At 43.6% G+C, this 17,352-nt stretch overlaps 1 protein-coding gene across 3 annotated transcripts; it reads left to right on the top strand.

Moving 5' to 3' along the window:
* The first annotated feature begins 54 nt into the window (after nucleotides 1–54).
* Nucleotides 55–17,265, top strand: ermp1 (endoplasmic reticulum metallopeptidase 1). Of its 3 annotated transcripts, none has more exons than XM_023831918.2 (15): nucleotides 55–303; nucleotides 1,906–2,210; nucleotides 6,388–6,515; nucleotides 8,012–8,117; nucleotides 8,519–8,665; nucleotides 9,011–9,103; nucleotides 9,348–9,560; nucleotides 9,738–9,958; nucleotides 11,830–12,004; nucleotides 12,397–12,587; nucleotides 12,724–12,876; nucleotides 13,068–13,270; nucleotides 13,481–13,596; nucleotides 13,751–13,914; nucleotides 14,126–17,265. In XM_023831918.2, coding segments are annotated over exons 1-15 (2,394 nt in total). In that variant the 5' UTR covers nucleotides 55–301; the 3' UTR covers nucleotides 14,303–17,265. The 3 variants fall into 3 exon arrangements, with proteins under 3 accessions (XP_023687686.2, XP_023687685.2, XP_023687687.2); XM_023831917.2 differs by lacking the exon at nucleotides 55–303 and adding an exon at nucleotides 406–739; XM_023831919.2 differs by lacking the exons at nucleotides 55–303; nucleotides 14,126–17,265 and adding an exon at nucleotides 406–739 and having other exon boundaries at nucleotides 13,068–13,196; nucleotides 13,751–13,888.
* Nucleotides 17,266–17,352: the final 87 nt, after the last annotated feature.

The following is a 17,352-nucleotide window of genomic DNA, read 5'->3' as shown; positions in this document are numbered from 1 at the left end:
ACGGAAAAGATTTTTTTAGATTTAAGTTTGATTTAAATGAAGCTTTATGTTTTCCAGTTATAGGGAGTGTTGCACAGTAATCGATTATTGGTTAATTTGTAGTAAATTTTTAGTTTATTAAGTACTTTTAGTTTAGTTTATTTTATTTTTTAGGCCTATCGAGTATCATAAATTTGTTAATGTAATGCAACTGTCAGTCTGTGTCTTAAAATAACACGCTGTGAATTCATATGGCCAATGACAAAGACATTACAATAATACAGGTGATGATAATTCGTGTTCATGACAAAGACGCTCTAAAATGTGAGTAAATCATAAATCACTCATAAAACCAGTGAATCACAGAAACGCTTTAGTCATCATCGCACTGTTAATTGTTTGTGTGACGTTAATGAAGTTTGTCCCTCCGTACTACCCGTTTCGGTTTTGCCCAAGCGAAGCAGGTTAATGCATTTCCAGTATTAAAGATGGAGAATGATAGCACAGTAAGGAGGATAAAAGCTGGGGGCACGCAACAAAATGTGTCGCGAAGAAGTAAGGGTTTTCAGGACCAAAGTGGGAGTAACGGGTGCGATGACGCGAAAAGAAAACCCGATTTCGGCTTGTACCTGCTGAGCGAGGGAATTCTGGTTGTCTTAATTGCTACATTCATTGCTTTGGTATGGGGACTGGTTCATTTATCCGTGCAGCAGCTCGTCATAGGAAAATCTACCGGTGGGTTCAGTGCAACCAGGGCAAGGTGAGTGTTCAGCCGGGGGTAGGTTAGTCCGATCGCGGGCTGTCCAGGCTGCTGTTACGGTAAAGCGATAACAGAAACCTGTCTGTGCCTTTATCTCGACTGTCCAGCCTTGAAGTTAGAATATGGATGCATGCACCCATCAGGAAATGCCCAGGCGGCAGATCCATCTCACCGAGCGTTACAGCAGCCCGTAATGACTATTAATGCTGACGCTAGTGACATCTTCAGTGTGTTATTCGTGATTTAAATACTGGACAGGTTTAAGAGAAGGGAAGACTTTTCGCTTGTTACCACGTGAGAGATATATTTTATTCATTTTCTGACGACCTGAAAGTGTATGAAATCTAAATCGTAACTTTTCCTGGTCTTTAAGTGCAGTACGTGCAGTTTATATGTAAATCACAACAGTGACAGTCCTGCAGATTACGCTGATGATAAATGAACGTATCTCTAAGTCGGAAGATTTTTTTTTTAATCTGGAGAACTAGCGTTTAATAATTTGTTAAAGAAATATCGAATTAATTTGTGGCAATAGCAAAGTTGATGAGTATTGTAACTGTAAAGTCTTCTCGCTGTCAAAACGAGAATGAAAAGAAGAAACATTTGCCGTGAGATACCAAACAGACCCATGACTTCCTTTGTGAGGAGGAGTATTTTCTTTTTAAGGTCACACGACCTTTAGAAACTTAAACTGTTCACCAGTAGTAGTATTTTAGCATATGCTACAATTATAACATGATTGTATGAGTGGAAAGCCATTCTCAGACAGAAACGCAGTATAGTTTGATATTAAACTGCAAGCTTCCAACCAAAACGTAAGCAAAGGAATGTTTTGAAGACATTTTTTGCTTGTTGCACTACTGTACTCTTTGTAAATTATTAATAGGCAGAGATATGTAAAGAAGGATTTACAAGTACCATACTCAGTTTCCTTATCCATGTTACCGAATTGCATAGTTAAGTTTGTTTTGTGCTTTTTATACAGCAATCTCTTTATCTTTGCATAAATAAAATAACCACTATGCCAAGCTATTTCTAATTGAATTTACAGTTATTAAAGCTGATTTCATTTTCCATGTGTTTGAATGGGATAGTTGACTTTGTTCCACGATGTTCACACCTGTACATCACTGCTGTGGTTGAGGTCTCCTTGTATTATTCACCAGGGAGCACCTGGACCACATCACCAGTTTGGGTCCGAGGACCGTGGGCAGCCTGGAGAATGAGGTGCACACGGTGAACTACCTTCTAGGTCAGATGGAGCACATCCGGGCAGAGAGCGCGTTGGGCCACCACTCTATCACGGTGGACGTCCAGCGTCCCACTGGCTCCTTCAGCATCGATTTCCTGGGCGGCTTCACCAGCTACTATGACAAGATCACCAACATCGCCGTCAAACTGGAACCTAAAAGTGGGGCCAAACATTTCATGCTGGCCAATTGTCACTTTGACACTGTGGCCAACAGCCCAGGTATGTGCTCCTGTATTCCTTTAGGGATTTTTTTGTTTTTGTTCATTATTACACAAAACAAAGTTTTAAGCAATAATCTCACATACAGGCAGGTCCCCAGGCATTATACACACACACACACACACACACATATATATATATATATATATATAATTAGTCCAGGGAGTCCCAAATGAGGCACATTACCTGCATTGTGAGGGAGCGTCAGTTACAGCACTATGGCCATGTGGCGCGTTTCCCTGAGGGTGATCCGGCTCACAGGATCCTCATTGCTGAGGACTCAAGCGGCTGGATCAGGCCGAGGGGACACCCACGTAATACCTGGCCGAGGGGACGCCCACGTAAGACCTGGCCGAGGGGACGCCCACGTAAGACCTGGCCGAGGGGACGCCCATGTAACACCTGGCCGAGGGGACGCCCACGTAACACCTGGCTGATGGCCATTTCCGGAGGGTGGGACTGGACTGCTTGGCCTGGGGGGTGCTGTGCCAGTGCATGCCCCCCCAACCTGACCTGTAGGCCATTCGTAAGTATCAGCTGTCCGTAACTGGGATGTTCTTAACCCGACAACTGGCTGTATTTAAAAGTCAAGCCAGAGTTCTTATATAAGACCTTCAAGATTCTGCAGGTGGTATAAAGAAAGTGTTTAAAATTTACCAAAACCTCAATAGAGTTTTGTGGGTCTGACTGTCAGCTGTCCTGGTGCCACTGGGTTGTAGTTTAATGCAGCTTTTTCCATAATATAAAAACTCCCTTTTGATTGGCGGTACTTTGCTGGTGTAATAATGCTACAGTGCTATTGATGATCACTAAAGCTTATTTATAGTGAGCAAAAGTGGCCAGTGTTGTGTAAAAATCTGTGTATTATGATGATGGTTATACATTGAATTTGATGGCCTTTTAATAATTTGTAAGGTCTTTCCATAGCTGTACGTTTAATCCCAGACCTGGGCTTTTAAACTGGGGCCGGGGAAATGAGTGTGTGTGAGGTCACTGATAAGATAAAATCATGGTTATGCCAAATTAACTAAATAGTTGGGTGATGTACTGTAAGAGGTACAGCAGTGCTGGTGTACTGAGAGTCTGGGGTCGACCAAGTCCTAAGTCTGTCTAGTGCAATTGTTGTATCAATTTGACATTTTTTTTCCACAAAGTTCCCAGGTCTTATTTTTAGTTTAGGGTTTAATTGTTATGAGATGGATTTTACTTCAAATTGGTAAACTGCAGTGTTCTCTTTTGAGTGAGCAAATTCATTTAATTGATCCAGGTGAAATGTGTCTATTATCTGCAGACGAGGGTGTTAGAAATAGACAAGGTTTCCACTTCTTATTTTATCACAACATCCATCAATCTTTCAACCGCTTCCCCGACGAAGGACAGCAGGGGGTCACCCTGGGCGGTGTGCCAGTCCATCGCAGGATACACAAGCGACGGGCAGTTTAATGATGCCAAGGAGTCTCACCGTGTGTCTCTGCACTGGGGGGGGGGGGCTGGATCATACAGCACACGGGGAACATGCAGGCATGCTTTTCAGAAAATGTTACGCAGCACTACTGATTAATAATCTGAATTAATGACAGGACTGGTCTCCCAATTTGGAGGGAATTTGGAATTTAGCGATTGTGTTGTTAGGCATCCAGACATTCATCTGCTTCTGCGAATTTGTACTGTTCACACATTGCAAATGGAAATGAAAGTGCATTAACAGGAAGGATGATTATGGATTAGAGACTTAACCATCCTAAATGGCTGTAAGCGCTTGCGCTCTCACCAAAATAAATTGAGGGAACAAACTGGGTAATACAAATGGTGAAATACAAATCAGTCTCGGTACTGTGGGTTACTGTAAACCATAAACTGGGCTGGCTTATAGATCTGGACATCAGGAACTGTCTTATTAACAGGGAGGTACAGGGGACTTGATTTGTTCACGACATGGATGGAGAAAAATATGGTCTCTTAGATTAGATGGTGCTTTGTTAAAGTTCCTGTTTTAAATGCGGAATAGGGTGGGAAAGCATTTATAACCTGGCAGAGACGACATGGTTGAAAAGCTCACTGGCTAGCAGAAGTGCAAAGACACAGTGTCCATTTTTTGGTCGATTTCCCTGAGGCTGAATCTGGTTTGCCTGAAACAAAGGACATTCTGTTGAGCCTTCGCCGAGTCTCAGCTCCCCAGCCGGTGCTGCTTGGGCAGACCCCTTCCCTGCGCTGACTCCCAGCCCGCGGCAGTCAGCGGGGAAGCCAGGGTCACATGACTCGCCCTTCACATGCCCTCTCAGTCTCACGCTTACTGCTGATTTCTCGCTGCTAAGACAGAGCTCCTCTGCAAGACGGTTTTTGCTTTGGGAAGATTTAACCTTAAACTGCCTGTTACCACCCAGAGGTGTAACGTTAAATCCACAACAGTTTTTACTGACACACTTAGATATATTTAACACAAAAGTTTATTATGAAAATACATAATGCAGGCAATATTAAACTTTTTCTGGTCATTATAATAATTCATTGTAATACTTTAATTAATGGTGACTTTTTGTGGGAATATTTCACATCTTTTTTTTTTTAACAAAAATTATGTGCTTAACCCACTGGCAAATTGCATTAGTGATTTGTGTGATTTAATTTCCCCGTTTACACTTGCGGTAGCACTTTGCTCTAATCCAGTTTTTCTTCTTCCCATTTCAGCCTTTTCTAACCATCAGTTTTGACGCCATGTTTGTACTTAGGTGTGCTGCTGTCTGCTCCAATTGAACAGCTTCTCCCATAATTCTGTTGTTCCAAATATTTACAACTGAATAGTCATTTATAGGAGGCAGAGGGGCTGCATGTCCCAGAAGACTCTTCCGTGTTACCAGTGTTTCTCTGTCTCTTTGTGTTTTGGGATCCATCTTTTGTTCATGGGCAATAAAACTGAGACGTGGGTGAGCTATTAAGTCACAGGTGAAGGATTCAGTAGTCTTTATTTGTCACATGCAAGACTTACAGTCTGACTGTAACCCACAGTGAAATGCAAGGTGGTCGACTCTGCGGTTAGAACACTGAAGGCAGTAGGAAAGTTATGCACCAGATATGTGCAACACAGCTCCAGTGAAGCACTTGGTGCATGAATAGGCAAGTTTAATTACTCCTGACTATTAGTGTTAAGCAGTCTGACTGCCTGAGGGCAGGTGGTCCTTCTGAGCCTCTCAGCTCTCACAGGTCCTGGACCGCAGAGGCCCAGCTGGATAAGTATCAAGGTTGGTTGTAACATATAACAGCTCCCGTGACAATGAGACTGCATAGTATGAACTGCCGGCTTTGTTTTCGTGGTACGATCTTGGAGAGCTGCGGCAGTGTGCATTTTCCCATTGGCCATGACATCAGCATTCCGGCAGGGAAGGTGTCTTATTGAAGAAACTGGCGGACAGGCGGCAATGATCTCGGTAATAGCTGGGAGACACCACAGAACTGCTCCCATCTCTGTTATCTGTTCTCCATTGGTGCTGTCTGGTATTTGCTGCGATTCTACAGGCAGTGCCAGAGAAGAGCTGTAAAACCAGTCCCTTTAGAAAGTCACACTTCCATATTTCACTGAGGCAGTTTACGCTGTTTGCCACCACGCCCACAAGCCAGCCAACGGTGACACACACACACAGATATATACTCAGCAAAAAAAGAAATGTCCCTTTTTCAGGACTGTGTATTTCAACAATAATGTTGTAAAAATCCAAATAACTTTACAGATCTTCATTGTAAAGGGTCTAAACAATGTTTTCCATGCATGTTCAATTAACCATAATCAATTAATTAACATGCACATCCGAATATCACACCTACGTGACAGGTACAGGATGGCCACAACAACTGCCCGAGTCACACCAGGAACACGCTCCGAGCTGCGGCCGGGTCAGAAAGCAGCTGCTTATATAATTTCTCGGTGGATTTTATCTGTGCATTGAGGCCTTTACAGCCAGTTGTGGCTTTTCTGTTATGTAGTGTTGCAAAAAAATCATGCATATGTATACATCGCTAATATATGATGAGCACTCCGTGAGTTTTAATATTTTCTCATTTTTATGCTGCACATTTGGCAGATCTAGCTATTGGTGATGCTCAGTACATCTCCCTGCTGTTGTCCGTGGGGCGGCGCCCTGAACGCACTGACGCCTCGCGGCCGTCTGTCCCCCGCGTGCAGGTGCGAGCGACGACGCGGTCAGCTGTGCGGTCATGCTGGAGGTGCTTCGCTGCCTGGCCAACCTGTCCACCCCCCTCCAGCATGGGGTGGTGTTCCTGTTTAATGGAGCGGAGGAGAACGTGCTTCAGGTACATCACCAGAGGGGGCAGCAGCGCTCGGTCTACTGAAAACTTTCAATTCACTTTTCTTCGCTGCAGTATATACCTGTATACCTGAGGCTGGCTGTAGACCTTTTGTAAATGCTTATGCTCATTGTTATTTCAAAATTTTACTCGGCAGTTGGTTTGAACCAATGCGAAGTGCAAGTGAGAAAGAGGGTCAATCAGTCCCTGGGGCGATTGGGGTTAAGGACCTTGCTCAAGGGCCCAGTGGTAGAATCACTGTGCCAAGCATGGGATTTTGAACCAGCAACCTTCTGATCACAGGCACAGAGTCCTAACCTGCAGAGTCACGGACTACTAAAAGTATTTAAAAATGCTACTGCTCGTACCGTTTGTGTATTTTGAAATACACTAACACTCACTGCAATTGACCACGCTGATAATTTTATGGGTGATTTTTTTCCCCCAAATTGCTCACCTAAGGATTATGCTAATTTGGGGCCCCTCCCAGCCTGCAATGACTCATGAGGGAAAGCTGACATCCAGGACGGGGCGGGATTCGCATGAAAAGGCCTTTCTTATGTTTGCTGCCTCGCCTGTGCCTCTGAGGTTTCGGAGGAAATGCTGGTTGACGCAGGGCTTGTATGAAAAGATCAGACTGGCACTGTTGGAAATGAGCTCAGGATTATGGAACTGACCGATAATATTTATTGTTACTCATGTCACCGCAGTGTGTCCCCTTGGTTGGCATTTACCTTCCTTTCACAGGTAGATGTACTATTTGTAGGCGAGCAGACTAAAAATAATGATGAAGATGAACAGTGCACCACATCTGAATGAATGGTTTATGAATGAATTCCTGTGCAGTAAACTAATGCTGCTGGAGATGTATGTGTGTGTATGTACTATCTGTGTGTTTTTTCTCTAAATTTATTTTTTAAAATCTTTGAGTGTATAGCTAAGTTTTTTTTTTCCCCCCAGTCATTCTCCATATCTCGCAGAGAGTCACAGTGAAATCTCATCTCAGGGAAAGGCAGCGGACACTGCGGACAGGTTTTAATTACTGCGGTGACGTCATACGATGAAGACTGTGATTGGTTAAAGAAGTGGGACGCAAGCCCCTCCCTTTCTGACCCAGGGACTCTTTGAACTTGGCAAAATAAGGACGTCCTGGTGCTGAGCACTGAAATTCATTATCATATAGTGCAGTACAAAGAAATTTCAGTGCAGCATGTTGAAGGAGTGAGGAGTGTGGTTCTGCGGGTTTGTACTCAGTGCTCGTCAACAGAACATCATCTGTTCAAATCTCATGGTCAACTGAGTGAACCCACCAATGGGCCCCTGCATAAGGCCCCTAACCCCCAATTCCCCCACACACTGGCTGACTCTCTTTCTCAGCTGCATTGATTAAAACCGTCTGCTGAATAAATAAAGCAGTCTGTCACATTTGATGGTTCTGCACTGTGCGCGGCGGAATAAAGGGCTCAGGTTTGTTGTCGTATCCATTGCCTTGCTGCCTCTAGGCCAGTCATGGCTTCATCACACAGCACCCCTGGGCATCGCTGGTCAGAGCCTTCATCAACCTGGAGGCGGCGGGGGTCGGCGGGAAGGAGGTGGTCTTCCAGACAGGTACCAGCCGTGGGTGATCTCCTGGGAGAGGAACCATCCGAAACGGAGGCAGCAAATGAGCATCTGCATGTAAATGTACCGGCTCGCTGCTCTCCCGCTGTACCGGCTCGCTGCTCTCCCGCTGTACCGACACGCTGCTCTCCCGCTGTACCGGCTCGCTGCTCTCCCGCTGTACCGGCATGCTGCTCTCCCGCTGTACCTGCTCGCTGCTCTCCCGCTGTACCGGCTCGCTGCTCTCCCGCTGCTCTCCCGCTGTACCGGCTCGCTGCTCTCCCGCTGTACCGGCACGCTGCTCTCTCGCTGTACGCTGCTCTCCCGCTGTACTGGCGTGTGCTGTGTTCATGAGCAGTACTGAAATGCGTCTCTCTCGCGTGAATCCTTGCCGCCCTCCTGGCTATCAGGTCCCGAAAACCCCTGGCTGGTGCAGGCTTACGTCCGCGCGGCCAAGCACCCCTTCGCCTCCGTGGTCGGCCAGGAGGTCTTCCAAAGTGGCATCATCCCGTCGGACACAGATTTTCGGATTTACCGAGACTTTGGGAATATTCCAGGTGATCATTTCACTCACTCACTTTTTAACCACCTTCAAAGAAGTCCCTTGAATTCTTGTAATTCTGTTAAAGAAGTCCCTTGCCTTTTTATAAATGTAAAGTATAATTTTGAAATATAAGTATGTATTTGGTAAATAAGATTTGTGAAAGAAAGCATTAACCACTCGTTTTTAAAATTAAGGAGGATTTTGAGTTATATACCAGAAATGATATTTATCGTTTCAGCAGATCAGCACATATCGTTCTTTAGGCTCGCACCTCCTGCCCCCCCCCCTTTCCTTGTCGGCATGTCTCTCTGTTTCACCTGCTTGGATTAATTTAATTGGAGCTGATGTCCCTCTGCAGGTATCGACCTGGCCTTCATCGAGAACGGTTACATTTACCATACTAAGTACGATACCCCAGACAGGATTCTGACAGACTCCATACAGCGCGCTGGTATGTTCCTTAAATGCTCCCTGACAGCAGCTGATTGGTCTGCTTGCATGCATATATTCATTATGGTAGATGGAAGTTATTTACAGTGGGTCAGGCAACTTAAATGTCAGTTGGCTTTGTCTGCTGTAAGGATTAACTTAGAGGGATGTGTCCACTCGCTTCCACTCATCTGGCAATAAGTAACTTTATTAGTATATTTATTTAAATGAATTTGGTTTGATATCCTCTTGCTTCGGTCCCCAAGGTGATAACATCCTCGCTGTACTAAAACATCTGGCCATGTCTGAGAAGCTGGCAGACTCGTCAGAGTATCGCCATGGCAACATGGTGTTTTTTGACCTCCTGGGTGTGTTCATGGTGGCCTACCCGGCCCGCGTCGGCACCATAATCAACTACATGACGGCAGTGGTGGCCTTCTTCTATTTGGGAAAGCGCTGTTCGCTGCCCAGCAATGGCGGTAAGTACACAGGCAGTGTTCCGCTCCCTGGGAGCTGCTGACTCCTCGGTCAGCGCGTCTTCGTTCCATCATAAGCAACCTTACAAATTGAGGGTCCCGCGTTGCCAAAGACTCCTTGAGTTTTGAAGGTCAAATGCGATCGGTCTGGCTGAGAGACTCTTTCTTTGTTCCCGACAGGTGGCCGATATGTCCGTGAACTGGCATACGCCACTGGAGTGACCATCATTAGCTGGTTTGTCACCATGCTGTCCGTGCTCATTGTGGCACTGCTGGTGACCCTGTTGGGCCAGTCCATGTTCTGGTACAACCATTTCTACATGTCGATTATTCTCTACGGCTCCGCCGCCATCGGAAAGCTCATTCTCGTCCACACTCTGGCTAAGAACTTATATTATGGGGTCAGTACTTCATTATATTTGGCATAAAACCTGACGCTCTTTCAACTGTAACATATTCAAAGAGACATGATTTAGCAGTTATTTTATAGGAGCCAATTCTGCAGGCTTAGGGTTTTGAGATGTTTCCAGCATATTTTTGCCTCTAGAAATGTTTTTTTTTTTTTGTCATTTTTGTCACTCATTCCGTTCAACATTTTTCTCATTGACAGCAGCAAGCAATTTATAATTGGTGTTGGTTTGCAAAACATTTCCATTAATATATATATATATATATATATATTTTAATTTTTAAACTGAAGTCTTTTAGTGTCAGACGTTGATCATTTGCAACAGAGTTATGGTTAAAAATAAATAAATAAATTATCTGCAGATTTTTGTCTCCATGAATTGGACAACCAAGGTTTTTCTTTACAAAAGTGCTCACAAATTCGGGTTTACGCCTGTACAGGAGCAGCTTATGTGGGGTGGAGTTAATGGTTCTTCAAGCTGCCGCAACATCTGAGAAAACTTTCATTTTCTGAGCTGGCATCTATATATCTGGGGGCTGTTCCACAAAAAAGGAGTTCATGCTTAGCCATCTAACTTATCGGACTTAAGGTGGTCTGGGCTAAATGAACTTTATCGCCGCTCACTTGCATTTAGCTCAGAATACCTTAAATCCAGTTAAGCAAGAAATGCTGCTTCAAGGAACACCCCCATGGTATAAGTTGCAACAAAAACAAGGATTTTAATCAATTCCTTCTGGTGCCACTAGGAGGTCTAAATCCGGCTGCCAAAGAAAGACTTTCCAAAGTGTTGCCCTTGCTTGTCATTCCTCACACAGGTTCAGACGGCAGGCCCAGTTCCACAGCTCGCCTTTTGGCGGCCTGGATATGCTTGCTCACCTCGGCAGGCCTATGGCTTTGTGTATCTCCACTCCTTATCAAGTTGGTTAATAACTCCATTCCTTGTATTTACAGCAGGACTAAACAAATTACAGCCTGATTATAGGTCAAAGGATGTTGCTACAGAAACCAGGCCATTGAACGATCAACAAAACAGAAGTTAGCTTTTCCACTCGTTCTTTGAACGTAATTCAGAGCTTTATTTGGTGTTCGTTTGTTTACATGGTGCACAATTAACAGTGGATATTTTGTGATTTGTGCCCATTCTGCACGTGTTTTTCTTTATATATTTTTTTTAAATAAAACCTTTAGTCTATCACTTTTTCTATCTATCTATCTATCTATCTATCTATCTCACTTTTTCTATCTATCATGTTTTCTACCTATCTGTCACGTTTTCTATCTATCTGGCAGATTTCTTAAAAAGAGGAAAAAATGACATATGCATATATACTGTCACTGTGTGCATATATATAAATGAATGATACAGTACTGGTCCTAGCCCATGTGGTGCCCTAGGCGGGAATCATCCAAGGCAAAGTAAAATTGGCTGACAAGTCGGCGCCCTAGGCAGCGGCCTATGTCACCTATGGAATTGACCGGCCCTGGAATGATGAAGTATATGAAAGGGTTTGGACGCAAGTTCCATTCCTTAGTTACAAAGCTTCTTGTTCCCCAAATACTAGCAGTGGTCCGAACAGGGCAGCAAGAAGTGTCCTTAAGGATGTGGATGACTTGATGGTTACCAGTAGCACATATTGAGTATGATTTGCTCCAGTAAAAATTTACAGCTATTTAGTACAATCATATAGTTTTTTCCCAACCCGGTCCTTGGGGACACACAGTTGGTCCACATTTTTGCTCCCTGCCAGTCAGTCCACTTTTTTGCTCCTAAGCAAAGCAAAAATATGGACTGTCTGTGGGACAGAGTGGTATGTAGAGCGCTCCTCCTGTAGTAACGTAACATGCATGCGCTGTGCCCTACAGAACGTTCGGCGCCTGGAGCTCGGAGAGCTCTTTTTTGACGTTAACCTGCTGCTGTGGTGCTGTGCCCTGGTGTCCCTCAGCCAGCAGGGCCTCTGCTCGGCCTACGTGCCGCTGCTCATGGTGGCCTTCCCGCTGGCCGTCAAAATGATGCTGACTGCAGAGTTCAGGCGGAGAGGTGAGATATTCCGGCGCCCCCCTTCGCTCTCCTGTTTTCAACACTCATCTGTTCCATGGGCTGCATCAGTATGTCAGTCACCATTGTGTTAGTCATTATTCTAGTCTTCATGCTTGCTTTTTTTTTATGGAAAAGGGCGGTTATATAGCCAAGGTGCCCAGTCCATGTCCTGAGTGCTGCAGATTGGTGAAATAATTTTTTTTTGCAAATAAATCAAATCTTCAGGGACCAGTCAGGTACTAAAAAAGTGTATACTTTGAAACTGGGGAGACCTCCTTCCCACCTCTGTCGTACTTTTATTGATATAATGACCCCTTGTGGAGTCCGGTGATCTTGTAACGGTTATCAGTAATTCACCTGACACTGCATCCTGCTGAAATGTTCTATTCAAGGAGCGTCACTGAAGTACTCCGTGCTGTACCTGCTGGGCCTGGCACTGCCATACTTGCACAGCGCCTTCCTCATCTGGGTAGTGTTTGAGATCTTCACCCCGATTCTGGGACGTAGTGGCACAGAAATACCCCCCGATGTAATTCTGGCTGCCCTTATCACTCTCGGCTCCATTTTCCTGTTCTCGTATTTGGTGAGTGTTGTGGCGCGACCTCGCGTTAGCATGCTGACTGAGGCCGCCTCTGTGTTCTTCTTCAACGTTCTCTCACGCAGCTCACTGGTTTCTAGTAGACCTTTCTAGAATGTTTTCATTGCTCTTGTCTTCGCAGCTTCATTTCATCTACTTGGCCAAGAGCACCAAGTGGATTTTGTCCTCCCTAGGAACCATCTTTATTGTCATGCTCATACTGGTTTCTTGCGGCGTGTTCTTCCCATACACGGCGAATCCGGCTAGTCCACGACCCAAAAGGGTCTTTGTCCAGGTAGGAATAACAAAACAAAACAAACTCAACGCTGGAAGCAATACTCAGCATAGGAGTTAGCTAGGTGTGCATGCAAATCTGTCAATAACAACAAAATTCCTACAAATCTTCTTCAGATGAAAGGCCATTGAGAATGTAGCTTTCAGTGTTTTGCGTGAATGTGACCTTCGGACTAAATTGCTGTCCTTCAGCACACCACCCGCACTTTTCATGGACTCAACGGAGAGGTGGAGGGGAAGGACTCTGGCCTTTGGATTAACAGCTTTGACTACACTGGCATGCGCTACATCACGCCACATATACCAGAGATCAACGACACGGTGCGCATAAAATGCCAGGAGCAGCTGCCCTTTTGCGGATACCCGTGGTTCCTGCCTGTAAAATTCTTAGTCAAGTAAGCCACCATATTGCCTGTGTTGGCTGTCTGAGTCTTGGTTTTTTTTTTTTCCCCCCAACAGATATGGAACTATCATGCACACTGCCTATGTAACTGAACGACTAGTGAGATGATTTTCTGAGAGACGCTGGCAAAGCAACAGATCTGACAGCTTCTCATTTAGTGTATTTGTTGATGTGCCTTTTTCTCTTCTCGCTATGTCTCTAGGAAAAATTGGTATGTCCCAGCTCCCGACGTGACACCAAAATCACCTGTAGAGTTCAAATTGGTCTCCAAGCAAGAGACAGAATGGGGAACAACAAAATTGTCTTTTGAAGTTAAAGGTACACAACCTTGTCATATAATCGAGAACCAAACTACTCGTGCTATTCATGCATGTAGTCTGCCTGTCCCCTTCTTAAGGGCAGGTAATTAAAGCGTTTATCTGCCAGGTAAGGTGACACATGAACACAGCGGTGACTGTCTTCCTGACTGCAGGACCCAGCCACATGTCCCTCTACCTCAAGCCTCATGCCAACACGCTCTTGTCCAGCTGGTCTTTCGGCAATGGCACCCCACAGTTTGACCTTAATGGAGAGTATTTCATCTTCTACTCCCACGGTCTTGATGCCCCAGCTTGGAACTTCTGGCTTGAAATACAGGTAGATCTTTTTTTATTTGTCTGTCTCTCCTACCAAAGTTATATGTTGGATGATGATTTCTGTATGCAGAAAGCAAGTCTTTTAATCGCTTAGGTAGACTTCTTGACATTGGCTATATTTACAGTAGCTGTATTTGCACTGATGTTAACGCAGAATTTCAGCTCACGTGTTTTTTCAAGCCCGCAAAATATGTAACTATGACTTTCACCAGAGTACCTCCCCTGAACACTCCTCTGAGTCAGAAGAAATGATCTTGCTGGCAATTGCATCGCACTACATTTTTGGGGAAGACCACAAGACACCGGGGCTGAGTGATCTGCTTAGGAGGTTCCCTGCCTGGGTCTTCGCCTCGTCTTGGGTCAGCACGTACGACATGTACAGATTCTGAACTCCTGTGACATGCACCACTCCCCTCCCTATACATACATCTTCCACTGCTGCTCAGTTAAAGGGAGCCCCCTCCTCCCTCAGTCTATCTATTCATTTGTAATAATGTTGAGTCTTCAACACCAAGGCAAAGTAATCTTATTTATAAGACTAACAGATAGCAATCACCTGTTTGGTTTATCATTTAGCCCCCGAGTCCTCTTGATGGTCAGATATAGCATAGCATGGTTTCTCTTGCATGTCTACCTCTCTTCATCTGTGTCCGCATGCAGTAGAAGATGTAGCTGCTGTTCATTTTTAAATGGCAATGGCTCACCTCTTCAGTGGCGGGGTCTCGTTTTTCAAGCCTACAGCAATTCTTAAAGAAATTAAGGTCTTAATTTATCGCTTTTTTTTTTTTTTAATTTGATGTGAGGATGCAGTTTTTGAGCATCACCCAGGACCGATATTGATTGTTTTTATTGAAATTCTTAAAGATGATAAGAATCTGTTATAAGCTTAAGGATTTTTATTCTGGCAATGGCAAAGTTGGTCGTAGAGCAGCGATTTATACTTTTTATACAGTTAAAGCTTCTTCACCACTAGAAGTGAAGAACGTTCTTGCCAACATCAATTGATTGTGAACTGACTGAGGCCTCATTAACGCAAAGCATTATAAGGGAAATGCGCTGGATGCCACGTCATATGTGTATGGCAGTACTTCATGTGAAATGGGAAGTCTGTTTCAGCAAAGCGGTGGCCTCCCGACTGACTCTGAGGCTGGGGGTGCTAAAGCTAGATTTCCTAGACAGCATCTAGGGAGTCAAACAGTTCAGATTCGGTCTGACCTCCGGGAAAAGCTGAGAGCTGGAAATGCTCGGGGCCACTGTTTCCGTCTTGTGTGCCCTTCTCCAAAGGCCTCCTCAGCACCACGAACCGAGGACTACCTGAAAGCCAAACCAAGCAGCAATAGTTCACAAAGAAGGTATTGATATTTTTTGTTTATAAAGCACTCCCTTCCTGCTTAACTTGACTTAGATGGTGAACTTGAGGGTGGAAAGGTTGAAAAAGCGTAATTTGTGTTTTGCTCTTTGTGTTCCTCAGGAACCAGTTTTTCAGTATGTCACCTTTTTAGGTTGATTTTTGGGTTCTGTGTATATATTTTGTCAGATGCCCAGGTCCCTCTGATGCCCAGGTGCCTGTGCTTTTGGTTCTTCACTGTTCTAACTGGTATAGGTAAATGGTTTGTCACAATTCATAGGCACCTAAAACAATATTAGTCCTAACACAGTTGCTGTCCTGTATTTAATTAAAATTACAGTATTTATCCTAACTATGCAAATGATCAGTCAGATTTTGGAGTTTGAGGTAACCAGCCAGTGCAAGATGGGCAATGTACAGATACACTGTATGGCTAAAAGTATGTGGACGCCCCTTTTAATTAATTAGAGGAATTGCCTAATGAAGCCACATTCTACTTGGAAACATTATAGGATGATACAGTATCTGTCCAACAAGTCAGTTTCTGTCCTGGTCAATTACAAATGAAGTGATTGTGAAGATCATAATATCTGGGAGCAATTTAATTTCAAAGTGTTTGGCTACTCAAGCTCACAGAAAGGAACCAGGTATCCCAACATCAATACGCAACTTAAATGGCAGCAAATCCCACTAGCAACGTTCTGTGTTATGGAAAGCTGTCCCAGAAGAGCAGAGACTATAACAGCAAGATAGCATGGGACCAACTTCATATTAAAATCCTTGGTTTTGGAATGATGTTGGTGACAAACCAATGTCCACATACTTTGGGCATATAGTGTAGGAGCCTAATTACATTCATTGGGGACTGATATGTACTTGGTTACTTAAAACAAAAATAAACCTCATGAAGATTAAAAAAAAAAATATGACCATTTGTTCCCACATTGTATGCATTGCCCTTGGCTAATACGTGCCATACCTTAAAAGGTCAAACTATACTTGATGGCAATGTTATTAAAAAAAAACACAGGTATTATACTCCAGCTTATTTCATTAAATGTTAGAAATATGATTTTATATGTTGTAAAATAGAAGTTCAAGCCTCCAGCACATCATCTGTTACTGCACTTACAATGCAATATCCCAACTACATTATGCATATTTAATAAAATTAAGAAATTTATGCAATAAACCTCAATCAATAGAGGAAGAAGTAATGGATAACTCATTGGTGTTTTTCATAAAACTCAGCAACATTAATTGGCTTGCAATTTTAAATGTATTTTATCTTTTTAATGAGTAATAATGTCTGGCAACAAAGGAACTAGTCATCAGAATGTTTGATATAATGGCACTAATCACTTTATCAAACCCATTATTTCAGTTTATTTAATAATTAAGTTGAATTGTATTTTAATTAAAAATGATTTTATTGAAAAATTACATTTGATTTGTTGAACTCCATACTCAGAGGTCAATACACACTGGTTCACTGATTGTAGCGGATTCTGAGTGTGGATGACTATGCTGGATTAAGTTAACACTGTGAAATTACTTATTCTCTCACTTGGAAATATTTTTTCCCCCAAGGTGAAAGTTTTAATGTCACATGTCTTTATTTGTCAACAATGTTAAACTTTCCTTGAGAGCCCGGTTTAACACGTGATAAAAGCTAAAGCTTCAGTTTCACAGGTGTGCTGCAGGGTTGTGATGCCTCTCTAAGAAACGCCACCGCATGTACAGATGGTAAACTGGTACCAAAGGATAGTAACTCAAGTTAAGGATTTAAACTTGCATGCATAAGTTTGAAAATTAGTTTGTGTAAAATCTCATTAGTTTAATGTACCTACTATTGCAATTTGAAATGAGAGCAATACTGGAAATCATTGGTCATAATCAGGGCAAAATCGCCCCCCACTAAATGTCAGTCATGCACTTACACCTTTCTGCTCTCAATGTATCACAATATCCTGATTAAATAAAATGTGGTTTGGAATTATAAAAGCAGAGTACTGAAATATTTGCTTAAATTTCATGCACAGAAAAGCAGGATAGAGCATGTAAAGACAGAACTGGCCTGGTACCAATTCC

The sequence above is a fragment of the Paramormyrops kingsleyae genome, chromosome 7 (assembly GCF_048594095.1).
Source record: "Paramormyrops kingsleyae isolate MSU_618 chromosome 7, PKINGS_0.4, whole genome shotgun sequence".
Taxonomy (NCBI): domain Eukaryota; kingdom Metazoa; phylum Chordata; class Actinopteri; order Osteoglossiformes; family Mormyridae; genus Paramormyrops; species Paramormyrops kingsleyae.
This window is presented reverse-complemented; position numbering and strand designations above follow the sequence as displayed.

Excerpts from the sequence above, each read along its gene's own strand:
- ermp1 (XM_023831917.2), top strand. The coding sequence starts at position 468 with ATGGAGAATGATAGCACAGTAAGGAGGATAAAAGCTGGGGGCACGCAA. Across the intron at positions 740-1,905 it reads TTCAGTGCAACCAGGGCAAG|GGAGCACCTGGACCACATCA; the intron begins GTGAGTGTTCAG and ends ATTATTCACCAG. Across the intron at positions 13,597-13,750 it reads ATTGTCTTTTGAAGTTAAAG|GACCCAGCCACATGTCCCTC; the intron begins GTACACAACCTT and ends TCCTGACTGCAG.